This window comes from Dendropsophus ebraccatus, chromosome 13 (assembly GCF_027789765.1).
Source record: "Dendropsophus ebraccatus isolate aDenEbr1 chromosome 13, aDenEbr1.pat, whole genome shotgun sequence".
NCBI lineage: Eukaryota > Metazoa > Chordata > Amphibia > Anura > Hylidae > Dendropsophus > Dendropsophus ebraccatus.
Window position 1 is genome coordinate 60513048 of NC_091466.1, and position 14882 is coordinate 60527929.

General features: G+C 45.9%; 1 protein-coding gene across 2 annotated transcripts; it reads left to right on the forward strand.

Annotated features, from left to right (window-relative positions):
• The first annotated feature begins 1 nt into the window (after position 1).
• On the forward strand, positions 2–8607 carry ERH (ERH mRNA splicing and mitosis factor). 2 transcript variants are annotated; one of them, XM_069950821.1, is made up of 5 exons: positions 2–29; positions 4186–4309; positions 6537–6624; positions 7889–8009; positions 8161–8607. In XM_069950821.1, the coding sequence occupies exons 2-5, from the start codon at positions 4193–4195 to the stop codon at positions 8261–8263; spliced, it is 429 nt and encodes a 142-aa protein (XP_069806922.1). In that variant the 5' UTR covers positions 2–29; positions 4186–4192; the 3' UTR covers positions 8264–8607. The 2 variants fall into 2 exon arrangements, with proteins under 2 accessions (XP_069806922.1, XP_069806923.1); XM_069950822.1 differs by lacking the exon at positions 2–29 and adding an exon at positions 3565–3641.
• The last annotated feature ends 6275 nt before the right edge of the window (positions 8608–14882 follow it).

The window sequence follows — 14882 nt, forward strand, 5'->3', positions numbered from 1 at the left end:
CGGGCGGTATAACGTGTCACTCGTGTACTGTATGTGTTCAGCGCGGGGTCCTAGCGCCTCACCAGCTTTCATATCACAGTGTTGTTGCCCGTAGCAACCAATAAGAGCTGGAAACTGATTGGTCGTTTTATATTGGGCACGATGCTGCCACTCCTTACTGTGAGGCTCCCAGCACATATCATTTATGCTTCTGTTCACACGCACGGATTTTTGACTGCAATTGGTAAAGCCAAAGCCAGGAGTGAATTTGAAAAAAGAAGAAATCTCAGTCTTTCCTTTTAGATCTGTTCTCTGTTTATAGTCTGTTCCTGGCTTTGGCTTGAATCACATTGAAAAATCTGGCTGTGTAAACACACCTTTAGGCCCCGTTCCCACTGAGCAAAACTGGCGGAATTGTCCGCCGCGGAATGCCGTTAGCCTCCCGCTCATAATGGGAGTCTGTGGGAGGTGCGCACTCCTGCCCTGTCCGCGCTGAAAAATGAACATGTTCATTCTTCAGCGCGGACAGGGCAGGAGCGCGCGCCTCCCATAGACTTTAGGGCCTCCTATAGACTTTAGGGGCTTTAGGGTATGTTCACACTACGTATCTTTCTGCTCGTAGTGCGAACCGCGAATATACGCCCTTAGTTTTGAGGTTGATGCGTTCGCTTGAAAGTATACTATATACGCCCGCACAGTGCACACTACGTATGAACTTACGACCGGATTGTATACGCCGCCGTGAAAAATGAACAAGACCATTGTTTGAGGACGGAAATGTTCCAACTCACGGCCGTGGATTTCCATGCAGTCCCGTACAAAGTACTTATTTCAGTCAATTTGAACTTGATTTTTCTATCCAAAAGGTTCTGTGAGTTTTATTGGGCTGGGCGAAGATATCCAAGTAAATGACCTGTTTCAGATCGCTTTGAAACAAGCTAGGGAAGCATAACTGTACTACGGGCGTATGTTTGCGGTGTGTATACATCCGGCCGCATGTCGATTTTTCCCACGCCCGTAGTTTCAGCCGCACATGTACGGCGGCGTACGAACTGAGTACGGAATCGTAGCCTTAGGCTAGATTCACACACAGGATCCGCAGCGGATTTTACACTGCAAATTCACAGATCCCTTGCCGGTCATTTTCAATGAGTTGATATACTCGCAGCGGGGTTGACATCCCGCTGCGAGTATGTAAGTGACAGCTTCCTTAACCCCCCGCTAGCCAGAGCATACAAGGGGTTCCCAGTTGGAAGTCCCGCTCAGCCAATCAGTGTGCTGCCCTGCTGCAATCACTGATTGGCTGAGCGGGACGTTGCAGACAGCGGGAGCCCCTGAAGCAAGCCGGAGCGTGCGGCAGGTAATGTATGCTCCATCCGGCCGGGGGTTAAAAGGGTACTGCGGCGTTTAACATTTATTCACTAAATAACACACATTACAAAGTTATACAACTTTGTAATGTGTGTCATTTAAGTGAATGGCCCCCTTCCCCGTGTTCCCCCTCACCCTGGAAGTGTGGTGCATTATACTAACTCAATCGCTGTCGACCCCGGCCTCCATCTTGGGTCAACGACGTCATCTTCAGGAGGCCGACCGGACCGCTCCAGCCATCCCTCATGCTAGACGCCCTCTGCCGCGTCATCAGCTGCTCAGCCGCGATTGGCTGAGCATAACTAATGTGTGTTATTTAGTGAATAAATTTTAAACGCCGAACTACCCCTTTAAGTGGGCTGTCACTTACATACTCACAGCGGGATGTCAACCCCGTGGCGAGTATGTCAACTCATTGAAAATGACAGGCAAGGGATCCGAAGAGAATTTTGGATCCGGTGTGTGTGAATCTAGCCTTACAGCCTGACAACTGGTCATAAAGGAAAGACTGAGATTTCTCCTCTTTTCAAATCGATTCCTGGCTTTGGCTTCCAAAATCTGTCAGATAAATCGCTCTGTGTAAACTCACCCTAAAGGAGATGAAGGCAGGTAAGAAAATGATCCGACCAGACCCCTCAATTATAACATCTCAGATCTATAGAACTATCTAAAGCAGGGATGTCAAACTCAGGCCCTACAGCTGTTGCAAAACTACAATTCCCATCATGCCTGGATAGCCAGGCATGATGGGAATTGTAGTTTTGCAACAGCTGGAGGGCCTATGTTTGACACCCCTGATCTAAAGATCAGAGGGGGCCGACAGAAAACTGTAAGGGTCCTTTTGCTTAGGCCGATTATCAGCCAGGATAATCACATCTTTTGTGTCTGCTCATATATTTATCTTTAACGGCCGCACATGGTCCTATGTAAACAGGGGTTTGTGCAATTGAGAAAGGTAAGAGAAACTGACAGCACAGATATGTATAGAGGATATGTGTATATCTGTGCCATCAGTTTCCAGATTACAAGCAGCAGTTTATACTAACCAGCCACGTTCTCCTGTCCTCTGGCCGCTGCTATAATTTCAGGCCGCCTCCTCCTCTGGAATGATTGACAGCTGTAGTAGGTGGGGCCAGAAGATACAACCGTCCAGAGGACCGGAGAGCCAGATGCTGGATAACAAGCATCGTGGCTGCTAAGTATGCACTGCTGCTTGTGATCTCGCTGTTGAGCGCTCATTTTCGGTCCCACGGCCTGGAAAAACCCTTGGTGTAAAAGGGGCATTAGTCAAATCAAAACTTTTTTGTAATGTAAGGGACAATATAATGAGGCAGCCTCCTCCCTAAATGCAGGAGGACCCCCCCCCCCCCAAACCTTCAGCAGAGGGTGCCCCCAAATCAGAAGCCTATCGGAGAAACAGTACCCTTTTCGGCTAGACTTTCTGGCAGAAATCATAGTAGATCTGTGGAAAGCCACACACCGTCTTGGTAATTGTAAGAAGCTGCTGTGGGCGGATAAGTAATAAAAAAACCTCTTGAAAATCATGTCTACCTTATCTAACTCACTCTTGACCATTCACAATCTGTTTCATTTCAGTGCCACAAAGATTTTTATGCCGCTCCCAGCATCATATCTGTAGGTTTTGTGCTCGACAGAACATAAGAAAAAGCCCTTAAAGGATCCTTTTACACAAGCAGACATGGGGCTGTACAAGGATCAGCAAGACTGGCTCTCTTTTGCAAGTTCCTTTCCGTGGCACAATCGCTGCTGAAACAATCCTTGTCTAGTTTCTGCGGCCATGGAAATTGATAGCACAGATATGCATATATTTGTGCTGTCAGTTTCCAGATCACACAAGCAGTGCATACTTACCTTCTTCTTCTGCTATGTGATCCGGCATAGTCAGCTCCTGTCCTACTGATGTAAGTACAGTTTGCCACCCTGCATCCTCCAGAATAATTGACACCCGGAAAAGGCGGGAGGCAGACTGAAGACACAGCAGTGGCTGGAGAGTGGAACAGACGCCAACAGTGCCAGATCACACAGCAGCGCACAAGGTAAGTATGCACTGCTTGTGTGATCTGGAAACTGACAGCTCAGATATATGCATAGCCATGCTGTTAGTTTCCCTTTTGCCATCAGCTGCACTTCTCCTGTATACACAGGAATATGTGCAGCCAATAGCGATGTCTTAATGCAGCAAAAGATGCGATCAGCCGAGGATCCGGTGTTTTCTCGCTCCTCGCTGTCTCTTTTATATCAATCAGTGTAAAAGGCCAGCAGGGCACTAGGTAAGTATGCACTGTGTGATCTTACCACTGTGTGATCAATTTCCACGGCGACCCATTAGCTTGATTGGTTGAGCCACAGAAAGACACTACCAATGAGCGCTGATCCTTTTATCGCCATGTGTCTAAAAACAGTGGGGGAGATTTATCAAACATGGTGTAAAGTGAAACTGGCTCAGTTGCCCCTAGCAACCAATCAGATTCCACCTTTCATTTTCCAAAGAGTCTGTGAGGAATGAAAAATGGAATCTGATTGGTTGCTAGGGGCAACTGAGCCAGTCTCACTTTATACCATAATTTGATAAATCTCCCCAAGTATTTTTTGTTGCCCATAGCAACCACTCACAGCTCAGCTTTAAAATAATTGGTTGCTACGGGCAACAAAGTTCCTATTGTATTTAGTCCTAACATTACAATTCATTACAATTGGAGACCCATGCTATATACTGCCAGGGATATTGACCACTGTATCACGTTTATTCGTTACACCCTGAACTATCGCGAGATCAATCAAAACCTCCGTGAGCGCGTTTTTCTTCACTTCCAGCTGCCGAATGACGTCACTTCCGGTAGTCTTACTACGAGCGACCTCATTTTGGCCGGAACTTGCAGAGTGCTTCCGGGAAGATAGAGCTACGGTTGGTTTGTGTTTTGTGCAGAGCCTGAACATGGTGAGTATGGAGACGGCGTGTCTATAATGCATCTGCATCGCTATATATGGGGCTGTATGCGGAGGTGGTTTCCGTCACACCCCTGTAGCTTCCGCATGGTCAGCGCCATGGGAGAGTGTGCGGCATCTATGTAGCGTGGGATCATACCATTGTTGGGAATACGGGGGAGGAAGGGGCAGCACCATAAGTCTCGTGCTTCGCACTGACATTGTCCATTATAATTGTATCTAACATGATCCCACGTGATGCTTATCCATGTGCCGGGGGGGAGTGTAACCATTTCCCTTATAAGAGACTACAGATATTCTCTAGGAACTGCTCCCCCTCAGGTGAATACATGTATTACATTCATGGCTGCACCTGACAGTGAAATCTGATGGTGCGGGGTTATATAGCAGCCTGAGTTGTGATCAACTGTGTCAGCTTAGTAAAACATGGCTGCTTTCTTATAGAAACAGCTCCTCTTATGTCCTTAATTTGGGTGTGGGTTTTACAGTTCAGTTCCATTGAAGTGAATAGAGCTGAATTGCAATACCCCACACAACCCGCAGACAGGGGTGGCGCTGTTTTTCCCCTAATACTGGATTGTCTATTTTAATATAAAACTCCTTAAAGGGAACCAGGCTTGTACTTGAGTAATCATTTAAAGTGACTGTACTACCAGGCCCAGGCTGAAGCACTGGAGGCGGGCCGACCCACCCTTAGTAGGAAGAAACCCCAGCCCCTCCATGACGTGACTCCATTAGAATCAATGGAACCCTATCATAAAGGGTCTAGGGTTTCCTCCCACTAAGGGTGGGTCGGCCTGGGCCTGGTGGTACAGTCACTTTAAAGAGGCTGCATCACTCCTCCACAAACAGCTTATTGTCAGGTGTGACGGGAGTCTGGCGTAGATCAAATAGTGGATAGTCCATCAACATCTGAGTGTGAGACATAAGCCCCTATTACACGGGCCGATGGTGAGGAGCAAGTGAGAGCCGACCTGTCACATGAGCGTTCGCTTGCCCCACATTTCCCACTATTACATGCACTGACAGTGAGCGGGTCAGAGTAGGGGGGCAATGGGAAGCTGCTCTACTATCTTTAGATCGGACCCATAGGAGATAACGTTGTTATTGTTAAAAATCTTTCAACATGTTGAAAGACAAGGATCAGCTGAAATCCCGCATGTCGGCTGAGCGTTGCCCTTTAACAGGGGCTATTACACTAAGTGATTATCTGACAAATACAGCTGATAATTGCTTGGTGTAGTAGGGCCTATAAATGTGTACTCACATCAGCTGAAACTCACTCTTCCAAGTCCTGGCCACCTCGTAGCATCTGGCCCGGCCTTAGGCAACAATTAGAAGAGAATGTAGTACAGAGTAGTAAAAATAATGCTGCGTTTACATGGAGTGATAATTCGCCCAATCGACCATTTAACGATTTTGAAGCAACGATTTAGTTTTCTAACGATCAGCATTTAGACAAATAAATCGTTAGGAAAAACTTTATTGCGATCATTTAAGGATTGCTTGAGCTCATCTTACACATAGGGTGAATCTGTGACAGACTGTTTACACGAAGCGAACTGCGAATTTTTAGCAAACGACCAACGACGATTTGAGAACATGTTGAAAGATCAAAATGAACGATTTCTCGCTTGTTGCTTGATCGTTCGCTGTGTTTACATGAGCCATCTATCGATCAAATGCGATCGTTATTGCGAAAATTCGACAAATCTTTCCATGCAAACGCAGCATACGTAAAAGCATTTGCAGAGTTCCTTACTTTTGCGTGATCTCGCAGTCACAAAAACTTAGAGGAGAGACACTATAAGAATACACAAATGCTTGGCCAACAGCTATTTAAGCAATTTGGCCACCGTAACAATTTATTCTTTTATTCTTTTTTCTTTCAGACACCACAATCTAATAACCCAAGCCATGGCTCCTGGGGAGTGTCTGAGAGCTGGTTTCTACTAAGACATATACTTTGAGTGGGTTGGGGGGGATAGTGAGACCACCTCCCAAACACTTCTGTGCTGTCCTAGCTTGGGCTTAGTTATTGATAAGGTAGCATGTCATGATTTCATGCTGCCTGTGGTTACAGCTACTAACAAATTTCTGATTTGATTGAAAACTGGCGAGAGATACTCCCTGCTCCCCACACACCCCTAATCAAGCCTTTATAAATTCCCCTAATAATGTTTTTATTCATGTTATAACGCATCATTTTCTTTTTGCAGTCTCACACAATCCTGCTGGTGCAGCCTACAAAGAGGCCTGAAGGAAGAACTTATGCAGACTATGAATCTGTCAATGAATGCATGGAAGGTATGAGGTAGTTCTTCAACAGACCCAAGTACCGCATGGAAGTGCCTTAGAGAAATGGTATAAAGTATTGGGCACAAATATAGATGGAGGGCTCCTTGTCTTGGGCCAAAGGCTATGGGAAGGCAACGGTACTCTTGGTGTAAAATGCAAATAAAACAAAATACGATATACCAGCCCTTCAGGCTCAATAATGGGGTACGGTTAACGTGTAAGTGCTAACAATATCAATGCATATGCAGTGTGGTTTGGACACTGCCCACTCTTTAGATATGCCATGGATAGCAATGGACAGTGTCAGAAGCCAATTCCTATTTTCCTGCACTGACAATGCCCACAGTAACATACAGTATGCTACTGCGTTATTGTACTAGCTACACAGTGGAGTCACATTATTATGACCACCAGCTAATATTCAGAGTAACTGCTATATGTACTACAGACAGTAGCTAGATGGGCGGTGGGTGGCACTATAAGGTCCTGGTAGGTTGTCACAGGTATCTAGAGCCATGCTCACTGCAGTACATCCCACAGATGGGAAGTCTTGGTCATGCATGCATTGGCCAGACATTACTAGCTGTGTGCATTGTCCTCCTAGAAGATCCTATCTGCTACATTGGCACTTGTTTTGCTCTGCCTATTACAAATCTTGACTATCATGCAGCAAGAGCTGTATGTATATGTCATTAGCGATGTCTGTGCAGCCCTTGCTTTAAAAGTGAAGTTTATACATTACCTTTCCGTGCTCCCGGATGTTCTCTTCATTTCTGCCCGCAGACTTTGGTGCAACTTTAGAGCCTCTCTCTGAAGTGATAGGCTGCTCAGCCAATCACAGGCCGTGGCGGTCATGTCCCGGCTAGTGATTGGCTGAGCAGAGAGCAGCTCTGAAGTTGCACTGGTGGCTGTAGGGAGCGAGGAAAAGTCATAAAGACACAGTGGAGCATGGAGAAGTAATTATGAACTTTATCATTTTATGTACACATTCATCAGCCGCGCATCACTACTTCACGTAGCGATGCACAATTTTGTTTTATAGGTCAGGACCAATAGTGCCTGTCCTATAGACTGTGATATTCAGAAGCTCGGCCATGCTGCCTCTGCTTGAAATTTTGGCGCATATTCCGTATAGGGCCTTATGGGTGTATGTGAATGGATTTTTTCCCCAGATCAGCTGGTTGTGCTGTCTACATGGATGAGTGAACCCAGAAAATGCAACAACAACAACTTTCCCCTGATCATAATGCCGTTTTTTGTTTTTATTACGTAGGAGTCTGTAAGATGTATGAAGAACATCTCAAGAGAATGAATCCCAACAGCCCGTCCATCACATATGACATCAGTCAGCTCTTTGACTTCATTGATGACCTAGCAGACCTTAGCTGCCTGGTGTAAGTATGAATGTGTTTCCCTTATAGATATTCAAACAATTTAAAGGTATCCAAAATGGCACGGCCATTGGTCTCCAAAAAATTTTCTACCAAATAGTTATACATATCCTATTGTTTCAGTTGATAAAATCCTTCTGTGATGTTCTCCCAGGTATCGGGCGGACACCCAGACATATCAGCCATACAACAAAGATTGGATCAAAGAGAAGATTTATGTCCTCCTCCGTCGACAGGCCCAACAAGCAGGAAAATAGATGCCTGTGATGCATGGTCCTGTGTACAGCGGGAACTAGAGGGCGTTTTGTTTTGTAATATAGTGGTTTGTGTTCTGTTTATGCTATAGGGGGCAATGTTTTAGATCGATATGGAAAATGTTATATGTTCAACTTTTTCTGTTAAATTTTGTTTGCGCTGACCAGCAGAAGTAAGATGGCATCTGGTTTTATGCTTGTTACCCCGTAAGAGTCTTTGCAGAGTCTAGCTGTACCAGTTCCGGACAGCTGGATTGTGTCCACATTTTTCAAAGCCCCTTTTTCGGCTGCATTCACTAAGCCCTAAATTTAATATTTTAGACAAAAATAAAATTTCTTGGTAGTTAGTGTGTGGTCGTCGTTTTTTTTTTTTTTTTTTTCTCTCCTCTTCCTAACCCAATTGTAATTCTAGGCTAACTAATACTCAAGATGGCATTATCCAAGATTAGAAAAACTACTTAATTGCAAATACAGCACCACCTTTGTTCCCAGGTTTGGTGCGGTATTACAATCCAGCTCCATTCACTTATAGATTTCACAGTGAAACTGAGCTGCAAAACCACACCCAAACTGAGGACTAAGGGTCCATTTACACAGAAAGATTATCTGACAGATAATCTGCCAAAGATTTAAAGCCAAAGCCAGAAACAGACTATGAACAGAGATCAGCTCATAAAGGAAAGCCTGAGATTTCTCCTCTTTTTTTTAAATCCACTCCTGGCTTTGGCTTCAAATCTTTTGCAGATAATCTGTCAGATAATCTTTCTGTGTAAACGCACCATTAAGGTACCTTCACACGTACCGTATCGCTGCGTTTTGATCTTCATGTGAAAATCAAAACTCGCATGTAAAAAACGCAGCGTTGAAAACGCAGCGTTGAATACGCAGCGAAACGGTAAGTGTGAAGTTACCCTTATTCTGTATAAGTCAAACAATTGATAGGGTAGAGGGAGACTGACATTAACCCCCTCCCACAGAAGGACATAACAGTACTGCTGTAGGTGGGGAGGTGGTGCGGGGGTGGAATCCGTTGTACTGGCCAGGACTCCGCTCCGGAAGGATGTTGATCCCGGCTCTGCAATCCATGTATTTGGTCTGCAGCAGACCAGAATAATAGAGCACTGATCTGGATCTGTGCTTTATTATATACACAGCATTGATCTTAACGGGATATCCGTGCTGTGTATATAGAAGTCCTCTAGGGGGCTTCTAATTAATCTATTTGAATAAAAAAAATAAAATCCCCTCCCATAATAAGTTTGTATCACCCCCCCTTTTCCCTCTTTATAAATAAAAATAAACAACAACAAAAAATAACTATGTTTAGTATTGCCACGTGCGCAAGCTCCTGAACTATGAAATAATCACACTTCTGATCTTGCATGGTAAACTACTTAAGCGCCCAAAAATTCCAAAGTGCAAAATTGCGCATTTTTGGTCGCCTCGAAGCAATCAAAAAGTTGCATATACGCAACTAAGGTACAGATCATGCTGCAAAAATGATACCGCACCCGCGGAACATTTAGTGTGTTTTTTTTTTTTTTTTTTTTTAAAAGCCATCAAATAAAAAAAGTCATGCAAGTTACATATCATTGTAAGCATACCAATATGACGAACATACATAGCAAGTTAGTTTTACCATAAGGTGAACAGTGTAAACACAAAACCACCCCAAATAAAAAGATATTGTGTTTTATTTATAATTTCACAGCACATATATTTTTTTTTCTGGTTTTGCACAGTATTTTATGCAAAAATTAAGTATCATTGCAAAGTAAAATTAGTGGCGCAAAAATAAGGTCTCTAGGTGAAAAAATGTGAGCGCAATAGCCTTTTAAACACAAGGAGAAAAAACTAAAATTGGCTTGGGAAGGAGTTAGTGGTTGGCAACTTTATAGTAAAATAGTTCAGTGTACAGTATTAGTAAGTATATTCACTGTATATACTGACAGTAGCTACCTGTGTACCTCATAGAGCTCAAATCAGACTCCTCTCCTCCAGGCTGTACTGCACTGCTCTGTGGTTATTCTGTCCATAAAATGGCAGACATGGAGGAGCATGTGACCATGCCCCGCCCCCTGTGTCCTTCATAGACATATACAGGCTCAGTGGTGGACACTGAGGGGTGGGGCTTGGTCACATGCTCCTCCATGTCAGCCATTTTATGGACAGGAACATCACAGAGCAGGGCAGCCCACCCTGGAGGAGAGGAGTCTGATTTTAGCTCTATGAGGTACACAGCTAACTGCTGTCAGCATATACAGTGAGTACACCTACTAATGCTGTACACTGAACTATTTTACTCTAAAGTGGTCAACACCCTTAAAGGGGTTTATCTAGGATTTGAAAATCATGTCTGCGTTCTTTGAAAACTAGCTCCACATCTATTCAGTTTTTGTGGTGTGCAGCTCAGTCAAAGAGTCAAGTTGTAATACCACACCTGTCCTAAGGAAGAAAGGAGCTATGTTTTAGATATTATGGAAAACAAATTTACAATAATTACAAAGCGCTTCGTTATCTCTGGAATCTGCTCATCAGCCGGCTGCCTTTTAACTCCGCTCAGTGCTTGGTTATAGGAAAAGCTGGTTCCAGTCCTGGGAAACTGGGAGAAGCGTTTTGCTCTATTATTACTGTAGATTCCCTTATCTCTAGTGCCAATTCCATAAAAATTTACAGTATACAAAGCAAACAGGTAAGCGCTGTGTTGTCAATCGTTCCTCTGCTGCTTTCACTGGACTGACCGAGAAGAGGCTCAGGTGCAGAAGACTAAAATAAAAGTATTCTGAGAATTTTAAAGTGGACTTGTCAGCAGGTGTGTAAGTAAGCCCAGGGCTGGATGTGAGCATCTTGCCTCAGGTGGCAGATGGCAAAGTCTATGAGGGAGTGGCACCAGGGCCTTGACAAGCAGGAAAAACTAGTTCTTGTGCCACCTCTAAATAGTGGGTGGTGCACGCAGACACAATGGGGGAGATTTATCAAAGATGGTGTAAAGTGAAACGGGCTCAGTTGCCCCTAGCAACCAATCAGATTCCACTTTCCAAAGTCTGTGAGGAATGAAAGGTGGAATCTGATTGGTTGCTAGGGGCAACTGAGCCAGTTTCACTTTCCACCATCTTTGATAAATCTCCCCTTTAGTGTGTGTTCACACGTAACAGATCCGCTGCGAATTTGTAGTGAGATCTGGCTCCATGCCCTGTACAATATTGGCAGACAAACTCTCCAGCAACCTGCCCCGTTATACCCCCCCGCCGCCGGAGCGTATACATCACCTTCTACACGCTCTGGCTTTTTCGGGGCTCCCGACGTCTTCACCTCTTGCTCAATCAATCAGTGCGCTGCAGCGGGGCAGCGCACTGATTGGCCGAGTGGGATGTGCTGGAAACCCCTGAAGCAAGCCGGAGCGTGGAGAAGGTCATGTATACACTCTGGCGGCGCGGGGGGGTGGTTAACAGGGCAGGCTGCTGACATACAGCGGGACGTGCATCCTACTGCAAGTTTTTCTGCCTATATTGTACAGGGCAGGGATCCGCAGCGGATCTCACTGCGAATTTGCAGTGAGAAATCCGCTGCGGATCCGTTACGTGTAAATGCACCCTAAGGGTACAAACACACACACCGTATACGCAGCAGATACACAGCAGATCTGCAGCAGACTTGGTGGTTCAGATTTGATGCTGTGTTCAGTTATTCAGATCTAATCTGCTGCGTATCGCAGCAATAAATAAGCTGCGTATACGGTGTGTGTGTTTGTACCCTAAGTGTGCGTTTACACAGATTTATCTCACAGATTTTTTTAAGCCAAAGCCAGGAATGGATTTGAAAAGAGGACCTGTTCTTTTTTTATAGTCTGTTCCTGGCTTTGGCTTCAAAAATCTGTCAAAGAAATTTCTCTGTGTGAACGCAGCATCACACTGTTGAAACTAAAAGCAGAAGTGGCCACCTCCTTAGTTCTGCCCTTTGCTGATCCTGACATGCACAATGCGGTGGTAGACGGCTCAGCTTCATGGTGGGACACATACAGAGTGGGATCCAGCTGATTCTCTCCAGCTTGGGAGAACCAGCTGTTGTAATCACAAATTTAGCTGTTTTGCTGCCCCTACCCACCAGGTGCCTCTATTCCTATTGCCACCCCCTTATGCCGCGTTTACACGAAGCGATTATTGTGCGAATTTGCACAATAACGATCGAATTCAAACAATAATCGTACGTGTAAACGCAGCGAACGACGAACGAGAAATTGTTCATTTTGATCTTTTAACTTGTTCTTAAATCGTTGTTCACAAAGAATTCGCAGATCGTTCTGTGTAAACAGTTGTCGGGGAAAGTCCGGCCGCCCGCAGCCCAGCCCCCCGCTCATCCGCAGCCCCCTGCGCCAGCTCGGTCGCCACCCCCGCCGCTCTTATCGCCGCCGCTCCGATTGCACCCAACCCCCCTTATCCCCCCCCCCCCCCGGCCTGCCGCCACTCCGATCGCCCCTGCCGCCCCGGCCACGAGTACACGTTACCTGCTCCGCGTAGCAGGTCTTCGAAATCCCCGGATCCCCTCTTCAGTGCATTGTTTGGCTGAAGAGGGGAGCAGTGAATTTCAAACGGCTCCTCTTCAGGCAATCAGTGCTGCCGTGCATTGATTGGCTGAAGAGGGGAGACGGGAATTTCAAACGGCTCCTCTTCAGCCAATCAGTGCTGAAGAGGAGCCGTTTGAAATTCCCGGCTGCCCTCTTCAGCCAATCAATGCACTGAAGAGGGGAGCCGGTGATTTCGAAGACCTGCTACGCGGAGCAGGTAACGTATGCTCGTGGCCGGGGCGATCGGAGCGGCAAGGGTGGCGATCGTGGCGGCGCAGGGGACTGCGGTTGACCGTGCTGCCGGGCTGCGGGCGGGCCGGGCTGCGGGCGCACGATCGCAAAAGATTTTTCCGCACGATATATTGTACCGTCTAAACGCTGATCGTTATAAAAAAAAAATCGTTACTCCGACATTGTTAATCGTGCGATCGGGCCGATTATAGCTTCGTGTAAACGTAGGATTAGTTACTTCATTGTTTCTGCTGCTCCTCCCACCAGGTATGTCACTGTTCATATTGCAGACCCCACCAGGGGCCTCAATATTCCTGCTGTTCCCTCCAACAGAGTTCCTCAGAGTCATTGCTGCCCTCTTTCTACAACCTGCATTAGTGGCCTTGTTTTCCCCTGCCCACCACATCTTTATACCTGCTTATTACCCTCACCCCATAGCTTTGGCACACTTATACAGTGGACCCCTATTGTGTAGTAGACAGATTTTGCAGTCATTGCTCCGACACTTCACTTCCTCCCTCTGACCTTCTCTGCTGATGACTTCTGCAGACAAGAGGAGGACAGGAGCATGTTTCGGGCATTGCATGCTGGTAAAACCACACCAGCACACCATGTCCAATAGCTGCCTGATGATTGCCCGCATCATGCTCTTGTCTGCAGATATTATCCCCAGAGATGTTCAGAGGGAGTAGAGAGCAGAGCGGTACAACATTTTCTGCTCTCCAGATAACCCCTTTAATTTTCAGGTCTATTCTAAATTAGGCTAGAGCACCATGAGTGATTGTGGCTGTGATCTGGATTGTGCGGCTTAGATCACCATATTACTCTGCAAGGATCCTGCTGCATAGGTCAATGAATGGGATTGTGTTGTGACTCACAAGTGGCAATAGCCGTGACTAGGGATGAGCAAATTTACAGTATTAACAAAACGCTTTGTTGCAGTCGGCTTATCAGTCTTCTGCCTTTAAACTCTGTGCCGATTTGCTCCAGTTGCCTGGAAAAAGCTGGATCTAGTCCTGAAAACCTTTTCCCAGTTTCCCAGGACTGGGAAGGATCCAGCTTTTCTAAGCACCCAGAGCGGCATGGAGTTCTAAGGCAGGCGACTGCCGAGCGTTACAAAGCGCTTTCTTAATACTGTAAATATGGTCATCTCTAGCCATGACCTATCTCTTTAGAAAATTATCTGAGGTGGATTCCTTGTGACTGTCACAGGCACAGGGGTCACAACACACACCATATTTACTTGCCAAGCAGCACAGTCCCTGTACTGTGGCACAGCAATCTCTGGCCATGCACTGCAAAATTAGCATTTAGCCATTACCTTTATCTATTATGTAACAGCTTCTCCACACATAGATATCAAAAGTACTATATATGTGATGGAAGAATGCCTTTCCACCATGTTGTACTGACCACAACATTTCTCTATCTGTGGATGTCACTTTAGGAAGAAACCACTAGATGGCAGTAATGCTGCATTATAGACATTACACAATCATAAGTATATAACACTTTTGGACAATAATTACTAAAGATAAATAAGGCTGCGGCCACGTCATCAGCTGCTCAGCCGCGATTGGCTGAGCACAGTTATGCTCAGCCAATCGCGGCTGAGCTTCGGATGACGCTGCAGAGGGCGGCCGGCACTCGGGAAGATCCGCCGGACTCACGAAGAAGACATCACTGCTGACGATCGGAGACCGTGGTCGGCACGTGAGAGGTAATGTATAGCGCACCACACTTCCGGGTACACGGGTGGGGGTGGTGGGACACGGGGAAGGGGGCCATTCACAGACATAACATACATTACAAAGTTGTATAACTTTG

Excerpts from the sequence above, each read along its gene's own strand:
- ERH (XM_069950821.1), top strand. The coding sequence starts at position 4,193 with ATGACGTCACTTCCGGTAGTCTTACTACGAGCGACCTCATTTTGGCCG. Across the intron at positions 4,310-6,536 it reads TTGTGCAGAGCCTGAACATG|TCTCACACAATCCTGCTGGT; the intron begins GTGAGTATGGAG and ends TTCTTTTTGCAG. Across the intron at positions 8,010-8,160 it reads GCAGACCTTAGCTGCCTGGT|GTATCGGGCGGACACCCAGA; the intron begins GTAAGTATGAAT and ends ATGTTCTCCCAG.